General features: G+C 50.2%; 2 protein-coding genes across 2 annotated transcripts in view; one reads left to right on the top strand and one right to left on the bottom strand.

The window, feature by feature from the left end:
• Window positions 1-6,445, top strand: part of RPUSD4 (RNA pseudouridine synthase D4) — a 78,524-nt gene extending 72,079 nt beyond the window's left edge. The window contains exons 5-7 of the mRNA XM_083152184.1: window positions 2,005-2,152; window positions 5,254-5,351; window positions 5,983-6,445. Coding sequence (XP_083008310.1) covers window positions 2,005-2,152; window positions 5,254-5,351; window positions 5,983-6,219 — 483 coding nt within the window. The 3' untranslated portion in view covers window positions 6,220-6,445. The remainder of the gene's footprint in view (window positions 1-2,004; window positions 2,153-5,253; window positions 5,352-5,982) is intronic.
• Window positions 6,237-26,690, bottom strand: part of SLC5A2 (solute carrier family 5 member 2) — a 103,971-nt gene continuing 83,517 nt past the window's right edge. Inside the window, exons 11-15 of the mRNA XM_083152183.1 lie at window positions 17,219-17,369; window positions 16,977-17,145; window positions 13,946-14,161; window positions 8,237-8,300; window positions 6,237-6,390 (exon numbers count right to left, since the gene is read on the bottom strand). Coding sequence (XP_083008309.1) covers window positions 6,251-6,390; window positions 8,237-8,300; window positions 13,946-14,161; window positions 16,977-17,145; window positions 17,219-17,369 — 740 coding nt within the window. The 3' untranslated portion in view covers window positions 6,237-6,250. The remainder of the gene's footprint in view (window positions 6,391-8,236; window positions 8,301-13,945; window positions 14,162-16,976; window positions 17,146-17,218; window positions 17,370-26,690) is intronic.

Genomic DNA, 26,690 nt, shown 5'->3' with positions numbered 1-26,690 from the left:
TTCACTCCGGGTTGAGCCCTCGACACTTCCGGGTTCCCCGTTAGAGCTACAGACACAGTACCACCACGTGCACCGGGTTGAGCTGCATTCACCATCGTGCTCCCCGGCCCCTCCGGCTATCCATCTCAAGGAGGGTGAGCATATTATCCAGGACATAAGTGCGTCTCTTGAACTACTCCATCTGCGCTACATACGCTAAAAAGGTGCTACGCTACTTGTCCTCTGTGCATATTCTATCTGCCTCTATTCATCGGCATTGGCTTGTGTTTCCCGCAACCCTCCCCCCATCATCTAACAGCTTATTTCTGCTAACTAACAAGACTGGCTGCAATTCTTGCATAATCTTTGCTCCTTGCTACTAAGCATTTAAAATATCTGTTTGTGACCTAAGTGGAGAGTGTTTTCTGCTTCATATACCTATTGAGCATGCTTTATCATAATTGTACTTGATTTTAATGATATATTTGTGTCAATTTAAAAACTATATACTTTTTTACTAATTCTTTTTATATGCATAAAATTTTGATACATTATTACTGAGTGTCTCCGGTTGTCCTTTTGTTCAGCAAAGCTCACAGGCAAAACAATATAGATTCAGCAGCGCAGGTGTAAAACATCCTCCTCCTTATGGTTTCATGTTAACCAGGAGATAGTGTAGGCTGGATGCTTCTCCTGAGCAGCATTTTCTGGATGTGGTACCTGCGTTACGCATCTATGTGCACCGCACTAAAACCCTTAGCAAATCTAACTCTCTCTTGGTCTTCTATGGATTTTAAAAGAGAGGTTGGCCTGCTACAAAGCAGACTATTGCCCGGTGGCTGAGGTCTGTCATCAAACAACCTTACTTGGGCGCCTCCCTCCCGGTTCGGGCTCATTCCACTAGATCTGTGGGTGCGTCTTGGGCTGTTAGGGGTGGTTTAACAGCAGAGCAACTTTGCAGGGCGGCGACCTGGTCGTCTCCTCAGACTTTCTTACACTTCTACGCATTTGATACGTTTGCCTCACAGGACTCAGCATTTGGCCGGAGTGTACTAGCTGCGGCCCAGGCGCGTCCCCACCCTGGGCCGCTTTAGGACGTCTTACTGTTATCCCTGGGGCCCCTGACGTCTGCCGCAGAAGAAACCGAGATTTATGTCTTACCTGTTAAATCTCTTTCTTCGAGGATGTCAGGGGCCACAGGGATCCCTCCCTGCCGCGCCTGCTTAATTGGTATTGAAGTTCATAGTTCCTCCGTTGAGTGAACTTGTGTAAATACCCTCAACAGAGGGATTTTTAACCATGTTACAGTTACGGTTTCTCTATTGAGCAACCACACACACATATATTTGTTGAATGTGTCTCTGTATGGGTTTCTCTTCCTTCTATCTTGTCTCCTGCCTGGCTCAGGGAAAAAACTGAAAGTAATTAGCCTAGGAGGCGGGGTAGAGGAGGGGAGGAGCCAGGCCTAGGAGGCGGGGTATAGGAGGGGAGGAGCCAGGGCTGTCTCTAGGCACCAGAAGTTTATCCTTTCTGGTGCTGGAATGGTCGTGACCCTCACTCTCTACCTACTGTTATCCCTGTGGCTCCTGACGTCCTCGAAGAAAGAGATTTAACAGGTAAGCCATAAATCTCGGTATGCAGACCGTTGGGGCTGTACCCGGTGCACTGGTTATATATGCAGACCGTTGGGGCTGTACCTGGAGTGCTGGTTATATATGCGGACTGCTGGGGGCAGTACCCGGACTGCTGGTTATATATGCGGACTGCTGGGGGCTGTACCCGGACTGCTGGTTATATATGCGGACTGCTGGGGGCTGTACCCTACGTGCTGGGTATATGTGCAGATCGTGACTAGGTTATTTGCTTGCATTGTGGTTCTGCCATATTGGTGGCCTGCTTTCCTCGGATGCTCACCATGCTTGGTGATCTTGGATGACATTGTCCTGGTCCGTGGGATGCCTCTGTTGGCCTGGGAATTGGGTGTTCGGGCTGAGGGTGTCTACCTAATGACCCATCTCTCCTCAGATGGCGCTATGTCCACGGTTCCGAGTGTCACCAGGCGGATCACTGCAGCGGTTCCGTATCAGTAGTTCGGCACGTGAGGCTGTGACACGTTACCGCACTCTGGAGCAAGTATCGGGGGCCTCGCTGATAGAACTTCAGCCTCTGACCGGTGAGTCTTTTGTGTAAAGGGTCACATGACGTGAACCCGGGTATACTGTATGTGGGGGCAGGGGATTACGGGCAATAGACATGGCCAGAAGCTGACCAGTGTGTGACATGTTCTGTGGTAATGGTATCACCTGAGTCATGGAGGGGCAGCTGGACCCAGTCTGGGGCTTATTATCTAGAACCGTGAAAGGATGGTAACTTTTATTGTTGGTATAGACTAGAGCGTTAACAGCACAATATATAATAGTAACTATCCGTCCCTGGTCTGACCCTGGTGGTGCTGGTTATGTGGTTACCACCTGTGTCTCTAACCCTGGTGGCGCTGGTTATCACTTAGCGTCTGACCCTGGTGGCGCTGGTTATGTGGTTGCCGCCTGCGTCTGACCCTGGTGGTGCTGATCATGTGGTTACTGACTGCGTGTGGCGCTGGTTTTGTGGTTGCCGCCTGCGTCTGACCCTGGTGGCGCTGGTTATGTGGTTGCCGCCTGTGTCTGACCTTGGTGGCGCTGGTTATGTGGTTGCCGCCTGCGTCTGACCCTGGTGGTGCTGATCATGTGGTTACTGACTGCGTGTGGCGCTGGTTATGTGGTTGCCGCCTGCGTCTGACCCTGGTGGCGCTGATTATGTGGTTGCAGCCTGGTGGCGCTGGTCATGTGGTTACGGACTTCGTCTGACCCTGGTGGTGCTGATTATGTGGTTGCCGCCTGCGTCTGACCCAGGTGGCGCTGGTCATGTGGTTGCCGCCTACGTCTGACCCTGGTGGTGCTGGTTATGTGGTTGCCGCCTGCGCCTGACCCTGGTGGTGCTGGTTATGTGGTTGCCGCCTGCGCCTGACCCTGGTGGCGCTGGTTATGTGGTTGCCGCCTGTGCCTGACCCTGGTGGCGCTGGTCATGTGGTTGCCGCCTGTGCCTGACCCTGGTGGCGCTGGTCATGTGGTTGCCGCCTGCGTCTGACCCTGGTGGCGCTGGTTATGTGGTTACGGCCTGCGTCTGACCCTGGTGGCGCTGGTTATGTGGTTACGGCCTGCGTCTGACCCTGGTGGCGCTGGTCATGTGGTTGCCGCCTGCGTCTGACCCTGGTGGTGCTGGTTATGTGGTTGCCGCCTGCGTCTGACCCTGGTGGCGCTGGTTATGTGGTTACGGCCTGCGTCTGACCCTGGTGGTGCTGGTTATGTGGTTGCCGCCTGTGCCTGACCCTGGTGGCGCTGGTCATGTGGTTGCCGCCTGTGCCTGACCCTGGTGGCGCTGGTCATGTGGTTGCCGCCTGCGTCTGACCCTGGTGGTGCTGGTTATGTGGTTGCCACCTGCGTCTGACCCTGGTGGCGCTGGTTATGTGGTTACGGCCTGCGTCTGACCCTGGTGGCGCTGGTTATGTGGTTACGGCCTGCGTCTGACCCTGGTGGCGCTGGTCATGTGGTTGCCGCCTGCGTCTGACCCTGGTGGTGCTGGTTATGTGGTTGCCGCCTGTGTCTGACCCTGGTGGCGCTGGTTATGTGGTTACGGCCTGCGTCTGACCCTGGTGGCGCTGGTCATGTGGTTGCCGCCTGCGTCTGACCCTGGTGGCGCTGGTTATGTGGTTGCCGCCTGCGTCTGACCCTGGTGGTGCTGGTTATGTGGTTGCCGCCTGCGTCTGACCCTGGTGGCGCTGGTTATGTGGTTGCCGCCTGCGTCTGACCCTGGTGGCGCTGGTTATGTGGTTACGGCCTGTGTCTGACCCTGGTGGCGCTGGTCATGTGGTTGCCGCCTGCGTCTGACCCTGGTGGTGCTGGTTATGTAGTTTCCGCCTGCGTCTTACCCTGGTGGCGCTGGTCATGTGGTTGCCGCCTGCGTCTGACCCTGGTGGCGCTGGTCATGTGGTTGCCGCCTGCGTCTGACCCTGGTGGTGCTGGTTATGTGGTTGCCACCTGCGTCTGACCCTGGTGGCGCTGGTTATGTGGTTACGGCCTGCGTCTGACCCTGGTGGCGCTGGTCATGTGGTTGCCGCCTGCGTCTGACCCTGGTGGTGCTGGTTATGTGGTTGCCACCTGCGTCTGACCCTGGTGGCGCTGGTTATGTGGTTACGGCCTGCGTCTGACCCTGGTGGCGCTGGTTATGTGGTTACGGCCTGCGTCTGACCCTGGTGGCGCTGGTCATGTGGTTGCCGCCTGCGTCTGACCCTGGTGGTGCTGGTTATGTGGTTGCCGCCTGTGTCTGACCCTGGTGGCGCTGGTTATGTGGTTACGGCCTGCGTCTGACCCTGGTGGCGCTGGTCATGTGGTTGCCGCCTGCGTCTGACCCTGGTGGCGCTGGTTATGTGGTTGCCGCCTGCGTCTGACCCTGGTGGTGCTGGTTATGTGGTTGCCGCCTGCGTCTGACCCTGGTGGCGCTGGTTATGTGGTTGCCGCCTGCGTCTGACCCTGGTGGCGCTGGTTATGTGGTTACGGCCTGTGTCTGACCCTGGTGGCGCTGGTCATGTGGTTGCCGCCTGCGTCTGACCCTGGTGGTGCTGGTTATGTAGTTTCCGCCTGCGTCTTACCCTGGTGGCGCTGGTCATGTGGTTGCCGCCTGCGTCTGACCCTGGTGGCGCTGGTCATGTGGTTGCCGCCTGCGTCTGACCCTGGTGGTGCTGGTTATGTGGTTGCCACCTGCGTCTGACCCTGGTGGCGCTGGTTATGTGGTTACGGCCTGCGTCTGACCCTGGTGGCGCTGGTCATGTGGTTGCCGCCTGCGTCTGACCCTGGTGGCGCTGGTCATGTGGTTGCCGCCTGCGTCTGACCCTGGTGGTGCTGGTTATGTGGTTGCCGCCTGCGTCTGACCCTGGTGGCGCTGGTTATGTGGTTGCCGCCTGCGTCTGACCCTGGTGGCGCTGGTCATGTGGTTGCCGCCTGCGTCTGACCCTGGTGGCGCTGGTCATGTGGTTGCCGCCTGCGTCTGACCCTGGTGGCGCTGGTCATGTGGTTGCCGCCTGCGTCTGACCCTGGTGGTGCTGGTTATGTGGTTGCCGCCTGCGTCTGACCCTGGTGGCGCTGGTTATGTGGTTGCCGCCTGCGTCTGACCCAGTTGTACCAGACGTCACTCTCTCGCTCTCTCTCGTCTGTAACAGAGGTCCATCTCTCTCCCTAGGGGTAAAGCACCAGCTTCGGACCCATCTCGCTCTCGCATTGAACTGTCCAATTCTTGGAGACCACAAGTACTCTAATTGGGCTCGTCTGGCTCCTCAGGTAACAGCTGGGACTCACTCTCTCACATGAGGGTGATACGACACCCTCATCACTCACAGAGAGACTAGCCCGTAAGACGACACAGGCTAGTCTTTCTGTGAGTGATTAGTGTAAGGCGGCACGAGCTAGTCTCTGAGTAAGGGTAAGACGACACAGGTTAGTCTTAGAATGAGGATGAGGCATGGGCTAGTATCTAAGTAAAGTGGCACGGGCTAGTCTTACTATCTCTGTAATGAGGGTAAGGTAACATAGGCTAGTCTCTGAGTAATGAGATTAAGGCGGCACGGGCTAGTGTCTGAGTGATGAGGTAAGGCGGCACGGGCTAGTGTCTCTGAGTGATGAGGGTAAGGCGGCACGGGCTAGTGTCTGTGAGTGATGAGGGTAAGGCGGCACGGGCTAGTGTCTGTGAGTGATGAGGGTAAGGCGGCACGGGCTAGTGTCTCTGTGAGTGATGAGGGTAAGGCGGCACGGGCTAGTGTCTGTGAGTGATGAGGGTAAGGCGGCACGGGCTAGTGTCTCTGTGAGTGATGAGGGTAAGGCGGCACGGGCTAGTGTCTGTGAGTGATGAGGGTAAGGTGGCATGGGCTAGTGTCTCTGTGAGTAATGAATCATCTGACCTCTCTCTTCCCAGAAACCCCCGCAGTCTGTGTTGCGCGCTCTCGGAATCACCCTCCCTCAAGCCCGGTCTCTGCTCCTCCATCTTCACTCTGCGCAGGTGACCATCCCACTCTCCCCTGGTGGTGATCCTATTGTACTGCGGTGTCCCCCTCCTAAACATTTCCTGAAGACCCTCCGTAAGCTGCACATCCCGGCCCCCAGTCTGCAGAGCATTGCCCTGCCCCAAGACGAAGATGGCATCGAGCACTGACACACGGACATCCAGGAGAGAAGACTTTTATTTAAGCATAGTACGCCCAGAGGAAGATGGCACAGGTCATCATGATCAGAGCGTTCACATTGGCCAATCGTGCCAGCCGCGGGTCCTCTGTGATACTGGGCAGGGCCGAGCCGCTCTCTGGAGTGCTGGTATCTGTGGTCCCTGTGGAGAGAGGACGCCCATTTCTACACAATGCAATAAATCACCTTGTACGAGACGAGCCTCCTTCCCTGTCATTGGTATTGGGGTCTTCCTCTGCCGCCTGCATCATAATGGTGTCCCCTTCTGGGGGGGGGGTCATAGAAACATAGAATATGATGGCGGATAAGAACCACTTGGCCCATCTAGTCTGCCCCTTTTGTAAACATGTTACCTCAAACCATATTTGATCCTTATTTCTTTGTAAGGATATCACTATGCCTATCCTAAGCATGTTTATATTGTACTACTGTATTTGCCTCTACCACCTCTGTTGGGAGGCTGTTCCACTTATCTACTACTCTTTCTGTGAAGTAATTCTTCCTCACATTTCCCCTGTACCTTCCTCCCTCTAGTGTCAGTGCATGTCCTCGTGTTATGTTGCTCCTCTTCCTGTGAAGAATGTCTCCCACCTGAATCTTCCTCCCTCTAGTGTCAGTGCATGTCCTCGTGTTCTGCTGCTCCTCATCCTGTGAAGAATGTCTCCCACCTGAATCTTCCTCCCTCTAGTTTCAGTGCATGTCCTCGTGTTCTGCTGCTCCTCTTCCTGTGACTAATGTCTCCCACCTGTACCTTCCTCCCCCTAGTGTCAGTGCATGTCCTCGTGTTCTGCTGCTCCTCTTCCTGTGACTGTCTCCCACCTGTACCTTCCTCCCCCTAGTGTCAGTGCATGTCCTCGTGTTCTGCTGCTCCTCTTCCTGTGAAGAATGTCTCCCACCTGTACCTTCTTCCCTCTAGTGTCAGTGCATGTCCTCGTGTTCTGCTGCTCCTCCTCCTGTGAAGAATGTCTCCCACCTGTACCTTCCTCCCCCTAGTGTCAGTGCATGTCCTCGTGTTCTGCTGCTCCTCCTCCTGTGAAGAATGTCTCCCACCTGTACCTTCCTCCCTCTAGTGTCAGTGCATGTCCTCGTGTTCTGCTGCTCCTCTTCCTGTGACTGTCTCCCACCTGTACCTTCCTCCCCCCAGTGTCAGTGCATGTCCTCGTGTTCTGCTGCTCCTCTTCCTGTGAAGAATGTCTCCCACCTGTACCTTCTTCCCTCTAGTGTCAGTGCATGTCCTCGTGTTCTGCTGCTCCTCCTCCTGTGAAGAATGTCTCCCACCTGTACCTTCCTCCCCCTAGTGTCAGTGCATGTACTCGTGTTCTGCTGCTCCTCTTCCTGTGACTAATGTCTCCCACCTGTACCTTCCTCCCCCTAGTGTCAGTGCATGTCCTCGTGTTCTGTTGCTCCTCTTCCTGTGAAGAATGTCTCCCACCTGTACCTTCCTCCCCTAGTGTCAGTGCATGTCCTCGTGTTCTGCTGCTCCTCCTCCTGTGAAGAATGTCTCCCACCTGTACCTTGGTAAAACCCTTGATATATGTGAAAGTTTCTATCATGTCCCCCCTTTCCCTACTCTGCTCTAAAGTATACATATTAAGTCTTTCCTGGTACGATTTGTGATGTAGGCCATGCACCATTTTAGTTGCTCTTCTTTGTACAGTCTCTAATGTATTTATATCCTTCTGGAGATATGGCCTCCAGAATTGAACACAATACTCTAGATGAGGTCGTACCAATGACCTATACAGTGGCATTATTACTTCTTTCTTTCTACTGCTGATACCTCTCCCTATGCAACCAAGCATCTGACTTGCCTTCTTCATTGCTTTGTTACATTGCCTACCTGCCTCCTTGTATTGGGGGTCTCCCGTCTAGCTACACAGACTCTGTTCTCTTCCAGTGTCTGTTCCACACTATACACACGATTTGTAATAGGCAATGCCCAATAATACAGCCGTGTGTACTAAGCTGTGCTCAATAGATCCCAGTACCTGCTTTTCCCATCTCTTCTCGTGGCTCCTGACTGTTCCGGAGGCTGAACACCAAGCGCTGGAGCTGTGGAGTGATAATGACCATTTATTTCATTGCTTTCCAGTGTCTACAAATGTGTCCAATAGACGTGTCGTCATACATCACTGCTGCAGTCACGCCAAACACCCTTCATAGCACACCAGGTCATGGGAGAGTCTGTATACTGCGTGTGACTGAGGCTGTATACAGAGCAGACTGCGCTGAGTTATGTGATAGTCACACACAGTATACAGGTGTCTCATGAGGCTGTATGCAGTGCAGACTGTGCGGAGTGATGTGACCCCTGTATACTGCGTGTGACAGAGGCTGTATACAGAGCAGACTGTGCTGAGTGATGGGATATGTGACACCTGTATACTGTGTGTGTGACAGAGGCTGTATACAGAGCAGACTGTGCTGAGTGATGGGATATGTGACACCTGTATACTGTGTGTGTGACAGAGGCTGTATACAGAGCAGACTGTGCTGAGTGATGGGATATGTGACACCTGTATACTGTGTGTGTGACAGAGGCTGTATACAGAGCAGACTGTGCTGAGTGATGGGATATGTGACACCTGTATACTGTGTGTGTGACAGAGGCTGTATACAGAGCAGACTGTGCTGAGTGATGTGACACCTGTATACCGCGTGTGACTGAGGCTGTATACGGAGCAGACTGCGCTGAGTGATGGGATATGTGACACCTGTATACTGCGTATGACTGAGGCTGTATACCTGGGGTAGCCAACCCTAGTCCTCGAGAGCTACCAACAGTGCATGTTTTGCAGGTCTCCTCACAGAATCACAAGTGAGCTAATTAGCTCCATCTGTGGATCTTTTAAAATGTGTCAGTGATTAATGAGTGCAGCAGCTAGGTTCTCTGGAAAATGTGAACTGTTGGTAGCTCTCGAGGGCTAGGGTTGGCTACCACTGCTGTATACGGAGCAGACTGCGCTGAGTGATGTGATATGTAACACCTGTATACTGCGTGTGACTGAGGCTGTATACGGAGCTGAGTGATGTGATATGTGACACCTGTATACTGTGTGTGACTGAGGCTGTATACGGAGCAGACTGCGCTGAGTGATGTGATATGTGACACCTGTATACTGTGTGTGACTGAGGCTGTATACGGAGGAGACTGCGCTGAGTGATGTGATATGTGACACCTGTATACTGCGTGTGACTGAGGCTGTATACGGAGCAGTCTGCGCTGAGTGATTTTATATGTGACACCTGTATACTGCGTGTGACTGAGGCTGTATACGGAGCAGACTGCGCTGAGTGATGTGATATGTGATGCCTGTATACTGCGTGTGACTGAGGCTGTATACGGAGTAGAAAGCGCTGAGTGATGTGATATGTGACACCTGTATACTGTGTGTGACTGAGGCTGTATACGGAGCAGAAAGGGCTGAGTGATGTGATATGTGACACCTGTATACTGCGTGTGACTGAGGCTGTATACGGAGCAGACTGCGCTGAGTGATGGGATATGTGACACCTGTATACTGCGTGTGACTGAGTCTGTATACGGAGCAGACTGCGCTGAGTGATGGGATATGTGACACCTGTATACTGTGTGTGACTGAGGCTGTATACGGAGCAGACTGCGCTGAGTGATGTGATATGTGACACCTGTATACCGTGTGTGACTAAGCCTGTATACGGAGCAGACTGCGCTGAGTGATGTGATATGTGACACCTGTATACTGCGTGTGACTGAGGCTGTATACGGAGCAGACTGCGCTGAGTGATGTGACACCTGTATACCGTGTGTGACTGAGGCTGTATACGGAGCAGACTGCGCTGAGTGATGTGATATGTGACACCTGTATTCTGTGTGTGACTGAGGCTGTATACGGAGCAGACTGCACTGAGTGATGTGAAATGTGACACTTGTATACTGTGTGTGACTGAGGCTGTATACGGAGCAGACTGTGCTGAGTGATGTGATATGTGACACCTGTATACTGAGTGTGACTGAGGCTGTATACGGAGCAGACTGCGCTGAGTGATATGATATGTGACACCTGTATACTGTGTGTGACTGAGGCTGTATACGGAGTAGAAAGCGCTGAGTGATGTGATATGTGACACCTGTATACTGTGTGTGACTGAGGCTGTATACGGAGCAGACTGCGCTGAGTGATGTGATATGTGACACCTGTATACTGCGTGTGACTGAGGCTGTATACGGAGCAGTCTGCGCTGAGTGATTTTATATGTGACACCTGTATACTGCGTGTGACTGAGGCTGTATACGGAGTAGAAAGGGCTGAGTGATGGGATATGTGACACCTGTATACTGTGTGTGACTGAGGCTGTATACGGAGCAGACTGCGCTGAGTGATATTATATGTGACACCTGTATACTGTGTGTGACTGAGGCTGTATACAAAGCAGACTGCGCTGAGCGATGTGATATGACACCTGTATACTGTGTGTGACTGAGGCTGTATACAAAGCAGACTGCGCTGAGTGATGTGATATGACACCTGTATACTGTGTGTGACTGAGGCTGTATACGGAGCAGACTGCGCTGAGTGATATGATATGTGACACCTGTATACTGTGTGTGACTGAGGCTGTATACAGAGCAGACTGCGCTGAGCGATGTGATATGTGACACCTGTATACTGCGTGTGACTGAGGCTGTATACGGAGCAGACCGCTGAGTGATGTGATATGACACCTGTATACTGTGTGTGACTGAGGCTGTATACGGAGCAGACTGCGCTGAGTGATATGATATGTGACACCTGTATACTGTGTGTGACTGAGGCTGTATACGGAGTAGAAAGCGCTGAGTGATGTGATATGTAACACCTGTATACTGTGTGTGACTGAGGCTGTATACAAAGCAGACTGCGCTGAGTGATGTGATATGACACCTGTATACTGTGTGTGACTGAGGCTGTATACGGAGCAGACTGCGCTGAGTGATATGATATGTGACACCTGTATACTGTGTGTGACTGAGGCTGTATACAGAGCAGACTGCGCTGAGCGATGTGATATGTGACACCTGTATACTGCGTGTGACTGAGGCTGTATACGGAGCAGACCGCTGAGTGATGTGATATGACACCTGTATACTGTGTGTGACTGAGGCTGTATACGGAGCAGACTGCGCTGAGTGATATGATATGTGACACCTGTATACTGTGTGTGACTGAGGCTGTATACGGAGTAGAAAGCGCTGAGTGATGTGATATGTGACACCTGTATACTGTCTGTGACTGAGGCTGTATACGGAGCAGACTGTGCTGAGTGATGTGATATGTGACACCTGTATACCGCGTGTGACTGAGGCTGTATACGGAGCAGACTGTGCTGAGTGATGTGATATGTGACACCTGTGTACTGTGTGGGACTGAGGCTTTATACGGAGCAGACTGCGCTGAGTGATGGGATATGTGACACCTGTATACTGCGTGTGGCTGAGGCTGTATACAGAGCAGACTGCGCTGAGTGATGTGATATGTGACACTTGTATACTGTGTGTGACTGAGGCTGTATACGGAGCAGACTGCGCTGAGTGATGGGATATGTGACACCTGTATACTGTGTGTGACTGAGGCTGTATATGGAGCAGACTGCGCTGAGTGATGGGATATGTGACACCTGTATACTGCGTGTGACTGAGGCTGTATACGGAGCAGTCTGCGCTGAGTGATTTTATATGTGACACCTGTATACTGCGTGTGACTGAGGCTGTATACGGAGTAGAAAGGGCTGAGTGATGTGATATGTGACACCTGTATACTGTGTGTGACTGAGGCTGTATACGGAGTAGAAAGCGCTGAGTGATGTGATATGTGACACCTGTGTACTGTGTGTGACTGAGGCTGTATACGGAGCAGACTGCGCTGAGTGATGGGATATGTGACACCTGTATACTGCGTGTGACTGAGGCTGTATACGGAGCAGACTGCGCTGAGTGATTTTATATGTGACACCTGTATACTGCGTGTGACTGAGGCTGTATACGGAGCAGACTGCGCTGAGTGATGTGATATGTGACACCTGTATACTGCGTGTGACTGAGGCTGTATACGGAGCAGACTGCGCTGAGTGATGTGATATGTGACACCTGTATACTGCGTGTGACTGAGGCTGTATACGGAGCAGACTGCGCTGAGCGATGTGATATGTGACACCTGTATACTGTGTGTGACTGAGGCTGTATACGGAGCAGACTGCGCTGAGTGATGTGACACCTGTATACTGCGTGTGACTGAGGCTGTGTACGAAGCAGACTGTGCTGAGCGATGTGATATGTGACACCTGTATACTGCGTGTGACTGAGGCTGTATACGGAGCAGACTGTGCTGAGTGATGTGATATGTGACACCTGTATACTGTGTGTGACTGAGGCTGTATACGGAGCAGACTGTGCTGAGTGATGTGATGTGACACCTGTATACTGCGTGTGACTGAGGATGTATACGGAGCAGACTGTGCTGAGTGATGTGATGTGACACCTGTATACTGCGTGTGACTGAGGATGTATACGGAGCAGACTGTGCTGAGTGATGTGATGTGTGACACCTGTATACTGTGTATGACTGAGGCTGTATACGGAGGAGACTGCGCTGAGTGATGTGGTATGTGACACCCGTATACTGTGTGTGACTGAGGCTGTATACGGAGCAGACTGCGCTGAGTAATGTGGTATGTGACACCCGTATACTGTGTGTGACTGAGGCTGTATACGGAGCAGACTGCGATGAGTGATGTGATATGTGACACCTGTATACTGTGTGTGACTGAGGCTGTATACGGAGCAGACTGTGCCGAGTGATGTGATATGTGACACCTGTATACTGCGTGTGACTGAGGCTGTATACGGAGGAGACTGTGCTGAGTGATGTGATATGTGACACCTGTATACTGTGTGTGACTGAGGCTGTATACGGAGCAGACTGCGCTGAGTGATGTGATATGTGACACCTGTATACTGCGTGTGACTGAGGCTGTATATGGAGCAGACTGCGCTGAGTGATGGGATATGTGACACCTGTATACTGCGTGTGACTGAGGCTGTATACAGAGCAGACTGCGCTCAGTGATGTGATATGTGACACCTGTATACCGTGTGTGGCTGAGGCTGTATACGGAGCAGACTGCGCTGAGTGATGTGACACCTGTATACTGCGTGTGACTGAGGCTGTATACGGAGCAGACTGCGCTGAGTGATGTGATATGTGACACCTGTATACTGTGTGACTGAGGCTGTATACGGAGCAGACTGCGCTGAGTGATGTGATATGTGACACCTGTATACTGTGTGTGACTGAGGCTGTATACGGAGTAGAAAGCGCTGAGTGATGTGATATGTGACACCTGTATACTGTGTGTGACTGAGGCTGTATACGGAGCAGACTGCGCTGAGTGATGGGATATGTGACACCTGTATACTGCGTGTGACTGAGGCTGTATACGGAGCAGTCTGCGCTGAGTGATGTGATATGTGACACCTGTATACTGTGTGTGACTGAGGCTGTATACGGAGCAGACTGCGCTGAGTGATGTGATATGTGACACCTGTATACTGTGTGTGACTGAGGCTGTATACGGAGTAGAAAGTGCTGAGTGATGTGATATGTGACACCTGTGTACTGCATGTGACTGAGCTGCTGGTATTTGCTGCAGTTGCTATGAGCGATGGGCAGAGGCCTTACCTGTGAGTCTGGTATTGGAGGGGTTAAGTACGACACTGTCAGAATTATCACTGTGGTACATAGGAAGAGGATAATGGCGAAGTAGAGGTAATGGACGCCACAGATCAGCGCCGGGCAGGAACTAGGCACAGAACAGCTGCCTGATCCAAAGACAAATTCAGGCACCATGCGGCACAGACCCAGGAACAACCCTCCAATCAGACCCCAGAACGCACCCTAAGGAGAGAGCGAGAGAGAGACACCGTTATGGCCTGTATCATATGTGTTGGGGAAGTATATGTGGTGCGGGGTGGTAGTAACTGCAGCACGTGAGAGCCGTATGTATCATACTTGTGGGGGTATAGGTGGTGTGGGGGTGGGAGCAAGTGCAGCACGTGAGAGCCACATGTATCATATGTGTGAGGGGAGTATAGGTGTGGTGAGATGGAACAGCGTGTATCATATGTGTGAGGGGAGTATAGGTGTGGTGAGATGAAAGAGCATGTATCATACGTGTGAGGGAAGTATAGGTGGTGAGAGTAAGTGCAGCTTGTGAGATGAAACAGCGTGTGTCATACATGTGAGGGAAGTATAGCTGTGGTGAGATGGAACAGCGTGTATCATATGTGTGAGGGGAGTATAGGTGGGGGTGAGAGTAAGTGCAGCACATGAAATGGAACAGCGTGTATCATATGTGTGGGGTGAGATGGAACAGCGTGTATCATACGTGTGAGGGAAGTATAGGTGGTGAGAGTAAGTGCAGCTCGTGAGATGGAACAGCGTGTGTCATACATGTGAGGGAAGTATAGCTGTGGTGAGATGGAACAGCGTGTATCATACGTGTGAGGGAAGTATAGCTGTGGTGAGATGGAACAGCGTGTATCATATGTGTGAGGGGAGTATAGCTGTGGTGAGATGGAACAGCGTGTATCATACATGTGAGGGAAGTATAGCTGTGGTGAGATGGAACAGCGTGTATCATATGTGTGAGGGGAGTATAGGTGGGGGTGAGAGTAAGTGCAGCACATGAAATGGAACAGCGTGTATCATATGTGTGGGGTGAGATAGAACAGCGTGTATCATACGTGTGGGGGAAGAATAGCTTGGGTGAGATGGAACAGCGTGTATCATACGTGTGGGGGAAGAATAGCTTGGGTGAGATGGAACAGCGTGTATCATACGTGTGGAGGAAGTATAGCTGTGGTGAGATGGAACAGTGTGTATCATACATGTGAGGGAAGTATAGGTGGTGTTGGAGTAAGTGCAGCATATGAAATGGAACAGCGTGTATCATGTGTGAGGGAAGTATAGCTGTGGTGAGATGGAACAGCGTGTATCATACATGTGAGGGAAGTATAGCTGTGGTGAGATGGAACAGTGTGTATCATACATGTGAGGGAAGTATAGGTGGTGTTGGAGTAAGTGCAGCATATGAAATGGAACAGCGTGTATCATGTGTGAGGGAAGTATAGCTGTGGTGAGATGGAACAGCGTGTATCATACATGTGAGGGAAGTATAGCTGTGGTGAGATGGAACAGTGTGTATCATACGTGTGAGGGGAGTATAGGTGTGGTGAGATGGAACAGCGTGTATCATACATGTGGAGGAAGTATAGCTGTGGTGAGATGGAACAGTGTGTATCATATGTGTGAGGGAAGTATAGGTGGTGTTGGAGTAAGTGCAGCACATGAAATGTAACAGCGTGTATCATATGTGTGAGGGAAGTATAGCTGTGGTGAGATGGAACAGCGTGTATCATATGTGTGAGGGAAGTATAGCTGTGGTGAGATGGAACAGCGTGTATCATACATGTGAGGGAAGTATAGCTGTGGTGAGATGGAACAGCGTGTATCATATGTGTGAGGGAAGTATAGCTGTGGTGAGATGGAACAGCGTGTATCATACATGTGAGGGAAGTATAGCTGTGGTGAGATGGAACAGCGTGTATCATATGTGTGAGGGAAGTATAGCTGTGGTGAGATGGAACAGCGTGTATCATACATGTGAGGGAAGTATAGCTGTGGTGAGATGGAACAGCGTGTATCATATGTGTGAGGGAAGTATAGCTGTGGTGAGATGGAACAGTGTGTATCATACATGTGAGGGAAGTATAGCTGTGGTGAGATGGAACAGCGTGTATCATATGTGTGAGGGAAGTATAGCTGTGGTGAGATGGAACAGCGTGTATCATATGTGTGAGGGAAGTATAGGTGTGGTGAGATGGAACAGCGTGTATCATACGTGTGAGGGGAGTATAGCTGTGGTGAGATGGAACAGCGTGTAACATACGTGTGAGGGAAGTAAAGCTGTGGTGAGATGGAACAGCGTGTATCATATGTGTGAGGGAAGTATAGGTGTGGTGAGATGGAACAGCGTGTATCATACGTGTGAGGGGAGTATAGCTGTGGTGAGATGGAACAGCGTGTAACATACGTGTGAGGGAAGTAAAGCTGTGGTGAGATGGAACAGCGTGTATCATGTGTGTGAGGGAAGTATAGCTGTGGTGAGATGGAACAGCGTGTATCATACATGTGTGAGGGAAGTATAGGTGTGGTGAGATGGAACAGCGTGTATCATATGTGTGAGGGAAGTATAGCTGTGGTGAGATGGAACAGCGTGTAACATACGTGTGAGGGAAGTAAAGCTGTGGTGAGATGGAACAGCGTGTATCATGTGTGTGAGGGAAGTATAGCTGTGGTGAGATGGAACAGCGTGTATCATACATGTGTGAGGGAAGTATAGCTGTGGTGAGATGGAACAGCGTGTATCATATGTGTGAGGGAAGTATAGCTGTGGTGAGATGGAACAGCGTGTGAGGGGAGTATAGGTTCTCTCGGGATCAGTGGTTTGCAGGTGACGGATTAGGAAGGCACAATCTGGATGAACGTTTTGCGGGGTGATGGATTAGGAAGGTGCAGCTTGGATGCTCAATTTGGTTTGGACAAAGCGTCTTGTCTCAATAGACTGGTTAGGGGCTGGGTATATGGGGGCCGGGTATTTGGATGGGGATGAAGATTCTGCCCTTTGGTGACATCCAGGGAGAGATCTTACTGGCTCATTCACTCTCCTCACAAACAGCGCCAGGAAGAAGACCGCCGCAATGGGTGGAGCAAGGAAACTGGCTACAGACTGAATGTAGTCAAAGAGCTGTCCCCCTTGTGCCGCTTGCACCACTGGAATCCAGGCGATGCTGAAGGCCACCAGGCACACTGTCCAAACCCTGGAAGAGAAGGGTGGTCATCCCATGGACTGGACACTGGGAGCTCCTTGGCTTCTGCTACGGTGTCACTCACCTCCCCACCAGGAGCAGCTCTTTCTCTGGGGCCAGAGGTCTCAGCTTCCTCCAGACATCCATTGTGAAGAGTGTGCTACTGCTATTAAAGATAGAGGCGAGACTGCTCATGAGAGCCGCAAGCATCACGGCCAGCATCAACCCCCGGAGACCTGAGATCAGAGGGATTAGTGGCTGTCAGTCACACACAGCTATAGCCCAAGTGTCATGTTAGCCAGCAACATCCAAGCTGCTGGTCACGTCACCCCGCACAGCAGCTTATCACGTGTCACCCCACACAGCAGCTTTTTACATGTCACATACCCTCCAACATGACCCATTGCATTCGGGAAACGCAATGCTCTGTTCCTGGATTTCCCTCTTAATGTATGATTGCCATCACCTGTGTGGAACTAGGTAATGGACGAGAAAGGTGTTTCATCTCAGGTGACGGCACTCGTACATTACGAGGGAAGTCCAGGAGCAGAGCATTGTGTACCGAATGCAATGGGTCATGTTGGAGGGTATGCATGTCACCCACCCACAGCAGCTTGTCACTCGTTCCCTTCCTGCACAGCAGCATGTGACACATGCTGAATCAAAGAACATAGGAGCATAACCGATAAGTTGGGCAGAATGTGCTAAAGGAAACAATGCATTTTTTTTTCTTACCCAGAATCACCCCTTCCTGTCATGCACCTTAGTGGTATTACTAAACTAATTGAGCATCTGCCAGAATATATATGTAAGTTGGGAAGAGCTGGTTGACCTAGTAGTGCATCAGGAAGGTGCAGCTTTGAGGGGTAGATTTATTAAGCTCGGTGAAGTGATAAACTGTCTGGTTTTTATCACTGGCCAATCAGCTCCTACCTGTAATTTTTCAAACCAAGCCTGTAACTACACAGTTAGGAGCTGATTGGCCGGTGATAAAAACCAGACAGTTTATCACTTCACCGAGCTTAATAAATCTGCCCCTGAATTAGAAGACTAGGTTACCAGAATTCCAAGGGACAGGTCCAAATAGAAGGGTGTCCATGGAGGCTCCTATACAATGAAGATATAAAATCATCCGGACGACTAGGACACGAGCCCAATTGCAGGGTGACACAGCGGTCACAGAGGCTATATGGAATGGTGCCTGAGCATCAGAAAAACGAACCCTGAAGTATACGTGGTGTGGGGGGTATCTGAAGCGCATGAAATGGTACAGCATGCGTCATACATGTGGGGTAAGGATAGGTAGTGGGAGTAAGGGCAGTGCATGAAATGGCACCTAGTGTATCATATGGGTGCCGGACGGGGTCCCGACAGTCATTTATCCAATGTCGGGATCCCGACAATCAACACACCGACACATGGCGGCCCAACAGCCACCGGCTATTCTCCCTCGTGGGGTCCACGACCACCATAGAGGGAGAACAAATCAGGTGGCGAGCGTAGCGAGCCACTGTGCCCGCAAGGGGCTTTGTTGCACTCACCATGCTGTCTGCATCCGGCCAGATGGGATAATGACTGTCGGGATCCCGATTGTCGGAACCCTATACCACACCTGTATCATACGCGTGGGGGAAGTATAGGTGGTGGGAGTATGCAGCACATGAAATGGGACCGCATGTATCATGCATGTGAGGGAAGTATAGGTGGTGTGAAGCTGGGAGTAAGTACAGCATGTGAAATGTAACTGTGTATCATACATGTGGGGGAAGTATAGGTGGTGTGTGGGTGAATATAAGTGCAGCACATGAAATGGAACAGTGTGTAAAATACGTAATGAGGTGGTGATAGCCCAGGAGAACTGGGAAGAATGAGGTGGCGATAGCTTGGGGAAACTGGGAAGAATAAGGTGGCGATAGACCATGAGAACTTAGAAGAATGAGGAAAACTGTGAAGATTGAGGTAGCAATAGCCCGAGACAACTGGGAAGAATGAGATGGCGATAGCCCAGGAGAACTGAAAATACTGAGGTGGCGATAGCCCTGGAGAACTGGGAAGAATGAGGTGAGGATATCCAGGGAGAACTGGGAAGAATAAGGTGGCAATAGCCATGGAGAACTGGGAAGATTAAGGTGGCGAAAGCCCGGGAAAACTAGGAAGAATGAGGTGGTGATAGCCCCATAGAACAGAAAAGAATGAGGTGCGATAGCCTGGGAAGAATGAGGTTGCAATAGCCCGGAAGAACTGGAAACAATGAGGTGGCGATATCCTGGGAGAACTGGAAATAATGAGGCTATGATAGCCCAGGATAACTGGAGAGAATGAGGTGGCGATAGCCTGGGAGAACTGGAAATAATGTGGTGGTGATTGCTTGGGAATACTGGGAAGAATGAGGTAGCGATAGCCCGGGAAACTGGGAATAATGAGGTGATGATAGCCTGAGAGAACTGGAATTAATGAGGTGGCAATAGGCCCGGGAGAACTGGGAACAATGCGTGGCGATGGCCCAGGAGAACTGGGAACAATGAGGTGGCGATGGACCGGGAGAACTGGGAACAATGAGGTGGCGATGGTCCAGGAAAACTGGGAAGAATGAGGAGGCGATAGTACGGGAAAACTGAGAAGAATGAGGTGGTGATAGCCCGGGACAACTGGGAGTAATGAGGTGACGATAGCCCAGGAGAACTGGAGAGAATGAGGTGGCGATAGCCTGGGAGAACTGGAAAGAATGTGGTGGTGATTGCCTGGGTAAACTGTGAAGAATAAGGTGGTGATAGCCTGAGCAAACTGGGAATAATAAGGTGACGGTAGCCTGGGAATACTGGGAAGAATGAGGTGGCTATAACCCAGGAAACTGGGAAGAATGAGGTGGTGATAGCCCAAGAGAACTGGAAATAATGAGGTGGTGATGGCCCAGGAGAACTGGGAACAATGAGGTGGCGATATCCTTGGAGAACTGGAAATAATGAGGTGATGATAGCCCTGGAGAACTGGAGAGAATGAGGTGGCGATAGCCTGGGAGTACTGGAAAGAATGTGGTGGTGATTGCCCAGGTTAACTGTGAAGAATAAGGTGACGATAGCCTGGGAATACTGGGAAGAATGAGGTAGCGATAGCCCAGAAAACTGGGAAGAATGAGGTGGTGATAGCCCGAGAGAACAGGAAATAATGAGGTGGCGATGGCCTGGGAAAACTGGGAAGAATAAGGTGGCGATTGCCAAGGAGAATTAAAAATAATGAGGTGATGATAGCCCAGGAGAACTAGGAAAAAAGAGGTGGCAATAGACCAAGAAAATTTGGTAAGAATAAGGTGGCAATAGCACAGGAAAACTGGGAAGAATAAGGTGGCTATAGCCCGGTAGAACTGCTAAGAATGAGGTGGCAATATCCTGGGAAATCTGCGAAGAATGAGGTGGCGATAGCCCATGAGAACTGGAAAGAATAAGTTGGCGACAGCCCGGGAAAACATGGAAGAATGAGGTGATGGTAAACCGTGAGAACTTGGAAGAATGAGGTGGCGATAGCCTGGGGCAACTTGGAAGAATAAGTTGGCTATAGCCCAGGAAAACTGGGAAGAATGAGGTAGCGATAGCCGGGAAACTGGGAATAATGAGATGGTGATAGCCCGAGAGAACTGGAATTAATGAGGTGGCGATGGCCCGGGAGAACTGGGAACAATGAGGTGGCGATGGCCCGGGAGAACTGGTAACAATGAGATGGCGATAGCCCAGGAAAACTGGGAAGAAGGAGGAGGCGATAGTCCGGGAAAACTGGGAAGAATGAGGTGGTGATAGCCCAAGAGAACTGGAAATAATGAGGTGGTGATGGCCCTGGAGAACTGGGAACAATGAGGTGGCGATTGCCCTGGTAAACTGTGAAGAATAAGGTGGTCATAGCCTGGGAAAACTGGGAATAATAAGGTGATGATAGCCTGGGAATACTGGTAAGATTGAGATGGCGATAGCCCGGGAGAAAGCCCAGGAAAACTGGAAAGAATAAGGTGGCAATAGCCCGGGAAAACTGCAAAGAATGAGGTGGCGATAGCCAGGGAGAACTGGAAATACTGAGGTGACGATAGCCTGGGAGAACTGAAGAATGAGGTGGCGATAGCCCGGGGCAACTTGGAAGAATAAGGTAGCGATGGCCCGGGAGAACTGGGAACAATGACGTGGCGATCGCCCAGGAAATCTGGGAAGAATGAGGTGGCGGTAGCCCGGGAAAACTGGGAAGAATAAGGTGGTGATTGCCCTGGAGTACTGTAAATAATGAGGTGAGGATAGCCAGGTAGAACTGGGAAGAATACAGTGGCAATAGCCAGGGAGAACTGGGAAGAATGAGGTGGCGATAGCCTGGGAAAACAGGGAAGAATAAGGTGCGATTACCCTGGAGTACTGGAAATAATGAGGTGGCGATAGCCCAGGAGAACTGGAAATAATGAGAGGATAGCCAGGGAGAACTGGGAAGAATAAGGTGTCGATTGCCCGGGAGATCTGGAAATAATGAGATGACGATAGCCCACGAGAACTGGAAATAATGAGGAGAGAATAGCTAGGGAGAACTGGGAATAATACGGTGGCAATAGCATGGGAAAACTGCTAAGAATGAGGTGGCGATATCCTGGGGAAACTGGGAAGAATAATGTGGCGATAGCCTGGGAAAACTGCGAAGGATGACATCGGGATAGCCCAGGATAACTGGAATAATAAGGTGACGATAGTCCGGGAGAATTGGGAAGAATGAGGCGGCAATAGCCAAGGAAACTGGGAAGAATAAGGTGGCAATTGCCAGGGAGAACTGGGAAGAATAAGGTGGCAATAGCCCAGGAGAACTGGGAAGAATGAGGTGGCGATATCCTAGGGAAACTGGGAAGAATAAGGTGGCGATAGCCCGGGAAAACTGCAAAGAATGAGGTGGCGATATCCCAGGAGAACTGGAAATAATGAGGTGACATTAGCATGTCACCATGCTTCAAAATGATCTTGCAATTCTAGATGAGTGGGCAAAAAAATGGAAGATGAGGTTCAATGTAGATAAATGCAAGGTTATGCACCTTGGAAGACACAACCAGTGTGCAAGTTACAACCTTAGCGGAGAGGAACTGGGTAATTCCATACTTGAAAAGGATCTAGGAGTCCGAATAGACAGCAAACTAGGATGTAGTGCCCATTGTAATGTAGCTACAAAAAAGGCCAACAAAATTCTGGCATGTATTAAGAGGGGAATGGAAACTAGGGACTCAAGGGTAATTATGCCACTATATAAAGCATTGGTGAGACCTCACCTAGAGTACGGAGTACAGTTCTGGGCCCCACACTATAAAAAGGACATCATAGAATTAGAAAAAGTCCAAAGGCGAGCAACAAAGCTTATTAGGGGAATGGAGAATTTAAGCTACGGGGAGAGATTAAGCAATTTGGGACTATTTACATTAGAAAAGAGACGTTTAAGGGGGGACATGCTCAACATGTACAAGTTTATCAAGGGCCAATATAAGGAACTGTCACACACCCTCTTTTCTACTAGAAAGGAATCTAGGACGCGAGGGCATGAGTATAGATTAGAAGAAAAAAGATTTTATTCAGCTAGTAGAAAGAATTTCTTTACGGTCAGAACAGTCAAACTCTGAAACTCTCTTCCCAGAGAGGTGGTAATGGCTGGCTCATTAAATGCGTTCAAGGCAAAGTTGGACAAACATTTACTGGAGAAAAACATCCATGGGTACAAATAAGAAATATAATTTTTCTGTAAAATACCAGAACCTACCAAATCAGCAATGGATATCTATACCAGGTTGAACTAGATGGACGCAAGTCTTTTTTCAGCCTTACCTACTATGTAACTATATAACTGTGAAGAATGAGGTGGCAATAACCCGGGAAAACTGGGAAGAATGAGGGGGTGATAACCCGGGAGAACTGGAAAGAATGAGGTGGCAATAGCCCGGGGAGAATTGGAAAGAATGAGGTGGCGATTGTCCAGGTAAACTGTGAAGAATAAGGTGGTGATAGCCTGGAAAAACTGGGAATAATAAGGTGACGATAACCTGGGAATACTGGGAAGAATGAAGTAGCGATAGCCTGGGAGAACGCTCAGGAAAACTGGGAAGAATAAGGTGACAATAGCCCTTTGCAAACTGCAAAGAATGAGATGGCGATAGCCTGGGAGAACTGGAAATAATGAGGTGACGATAGCCTGGGAGAACTTGGAAGAATGAGATGGCGATAGCCTGGGAGATCTGGAAATAATGAGGTGACGATAGCCTGGGAGAACTTGGAAGAATGAGATGGCGATAGCCTGGGAGAACTGGAAATAATGAGGTGACGATAGCCTGGGAGAACTTGGAAGAATAAGATGGCGATAGCCTGGGAGAACTGGAAACAATGAGGTGACGATAGCCTGGGAGAACTTGGAAGAATGAGGTGGCGATAGCCTGGGAGAACTGGAAACAATGAGGTGACGATAGCCTGGGAGAACTTGGAAGAATGAGGTGGCGATAGCCCAGGAGAACTGGAAATAATGAGGTGATGATAGCCCGGGAGAACTGGGAAAGGAGAGGCGGCAATAGCCCAAGGAAACTGGGAAGAATAAGGTGGTGATTGCCCATAAGAACTGGAAAGAATGAGGTGGCGATAGCCCGGCAAAACTGGGAAGAATGAGGTGGCTATAAACCATGAGAACTGGAAGGAATGAGGTGGCGATAGAAGTTATTCCGGTCTGTGTAAGTCTGGGTAGAACAGGATTACAATAAGTTCTATATAAATATACTACACTAGGAGGATCCCTTCTCACTTCCTTTTTCATATTATATATATATATATATATATATATATATATATATATATATATATATATATATATATATATATATATATATATATATATATATATATATATAGACTGGAAATAAGGCGGCACTCGTCAGACTTCGTTTGCAGTGAAAAAGTGCATGGTCTCAAGTTTGTGTATCCATTTACACTCTAATTGCAATAACAATTTATTCCTATTGCCCCCTCTTCTTAAAGCTGGTATGTGATCAATTAATTTTGATCGTATAGATGATACAGAGTGCCCAAATCTGGCACAATGTCTGGCCATTGGTTGATCACTCGTTCCAGAATTTAACGCTGAGCGTATGACCAACCGGTGGTTAGCCATCCTTTCTTTAAAGGTGGTACAGGTTGAGTATCCCGTATCCGAGTATCCGTTATCCGAATTATTCCGAAAACCATACATTCCAGAAAGTGAAAAAAAAATATTTTTTTTGCTAAAAACTCACTGAGGACATTTGTAACAGCACTACTGAGGGAATGATATGTAACTGGCACTATATATGTGCAAGGACATGATTGCTTGGCATTCAAATTCAATATCTGAGATAGTACACAAATTTTGTTTCATGTTTTGAAACCTGGGGCGAAATGTAATAGGGTGTGATTTTTGGACGAGTTCCAAACTCGCCAGAAATCTCACCTTTAAAAATCGCGTTTTTTTGCCGCGAATTCGCATATGTAATGAGATGCGAATTAGCGTCAAAAAATGCGATTTTGGGCGATTTTTAGTCATGAAAATGTGCGCATTTTCAGTCATGAAAATGTGCGCATTTTCATAAATGCGATTTTGTGCAAAAAAAAAAAAGTTTTAAAAAAAACGGCGTGGGGTCCCCCCTCCTAAGCATAACCAGCCCCGGGCTCATTGAGCCGGACTTGGTTCCAAAAATACAGGGAGACAAAAAGCATAGGGGTCCCCCCGTATTTCTGAAACCAGCCCCGGACTCTTGGACCGGTCCTGGTTCCAAAAATATGGGGGACAAAAAATCTGGGGGTCCCCCGTATTTTGAAACCAGCACCGGGCTCCAACAGCCCGCGGTGTCATGCCACAGCCGGGGGACACTTTTTATACAAGGTCCCCCGGCCAAAACATGAGCACCGTGGCTGGTCAGCCTTGGACAGGGTACCTGGAGGAGTGGGGACCCCCCCAATAAAGGGTTCCCCCCCCCCAGGCTTCACCCTTCCAGGGCTGAAGCCCGGGGCTGTCACCGGCGTCCGTGGCCAGTGGACGCCGGCCTGATAAGGTTAAATCGATCATACATTATATTGCTTTATACCGGAGAACTACAAGTGCCAGCAGACCTCCCCCGCATGCTGGGACTTGGAGAACCACAAGTCCCAGCATGCGGGGCATTAATGGGCCCGCTGGGACTTGTAGTCCATCTGTAAAAAGAATGTTTATAAAAAACACACACACAGAGAAGTAAAAGTTTATTACACACACACACCTCACTTTTACACCAGCGTTACTTACCATTCCTGGATCCAGCGCTGGTCTGGCTGCTTCACAGCCGGCAGCGGGGAGAACCGGCTTTCTCCGTTGCCTCTAACAGCTTCTGTAGCGCTGTTCCAGCGCTACAGAGGCTGAGAGCGCGATTGGCCGATACGTCTCCATGGAGACGCATAGCTCAGCCAATCAGGACTGAGCTATGCGTCTCCATGGAGATGTATCGGCCAATCGCGCTCTCAGCCTCTGTAGCGCTGGAACAGCGCTACAGAAGCTATTAGAGGCAACGGAGAAAGCCGGTTCTCCCCGCTGCCTGTCAGTTCGGGGGGAGCCGGCTGTGAAGCAGCCAGACCAGCGCTGGATCCAGGAATGGTAAGTAACGCTGGTGTAAAAGTGAGGTGTGTGTGTGTGTAATAAACTTTTACTTCTCTGTGTGTGTGTTTTTTATAAACATTCTTTTTACAGATGGACTACAAGTCCCAGCGGGCCCATTAATGCCCCGCATGCTGGGACTTGTGGTTCTCCAAGTCCCAGCATGCGGGGGAGGTCTGCTGGCACTTGTAGTTCTCCGGTATAAAGCAATGTAACGTATGATCGATTTAACCCTATCAGGCCGGCGTCCACTGGCCACGGACGCCGGTGACAGCCCCGGGCTTCAGCCCTGGACGGGTGAAGCCTGGGGGGGACCCCTTTATTGGGGGGGTCCCCACTCCTCCAGGTACCCCGTCCAAGGCTGACCAGCCACGGTGCTCATGTTTTGGCCGGGGGACCTTGTATAAAAAGTGTCCCCCGGCTGTGGCATGACACCGTGGGCTGTTGGAGCCTGGTGCTGGTTTCAAAATACGGGGGACCCCCAGATTTTTTGTCCCCTGTATTTTTGGAACCAGGACCGGTCCAAGAGTCCGGGGCTGGTTTCAGAAATACGGGGGACCCCTATGCTTTTTGTCCCCCCGTATTTTTGGAACCAGGTCCGGCTCAATGAGCCCGGGGCTGGTTATGCTTAGGAAGGGGGACCCTACGCCGTTTTTTTTTTATAAAAACACTTTTACACATTTTTATTAACAGGACCATGCACAGATCTCAATGATCTGTGCATGGTTCTGTCAAATTCGCCTGTCAGAACCTGGTCTATTTTTTTTGCGATTTTTGGTAACATTTACCAAAAATCACACCCTATTACATTTGCGAGTTGTATACTTTATAATGGGAAAACATCTGGATGCGAATTGAAATGTGACTAAAAATCGCACTTCTAAAAGTGCGATTTCGCGGTAAAAAGTGCGATT

This window comes from Crinia signifera, chromosome 7 (assembly GCF_055691185.1).
Source record: "Crinia signifera chromosome 7, ASM5569118v1, whole genome shotgun sequence".
NCBI classification, from domain to species: domain Eukaryota; kingdom Metazoa; phylum Chordata; class Amphibia; order Anura; family Myobatrachidae; genus Crinia; species Crinia signifera.
This window is presented reverse-complemented; position numbering and strand designations above follow the sequence as displayed.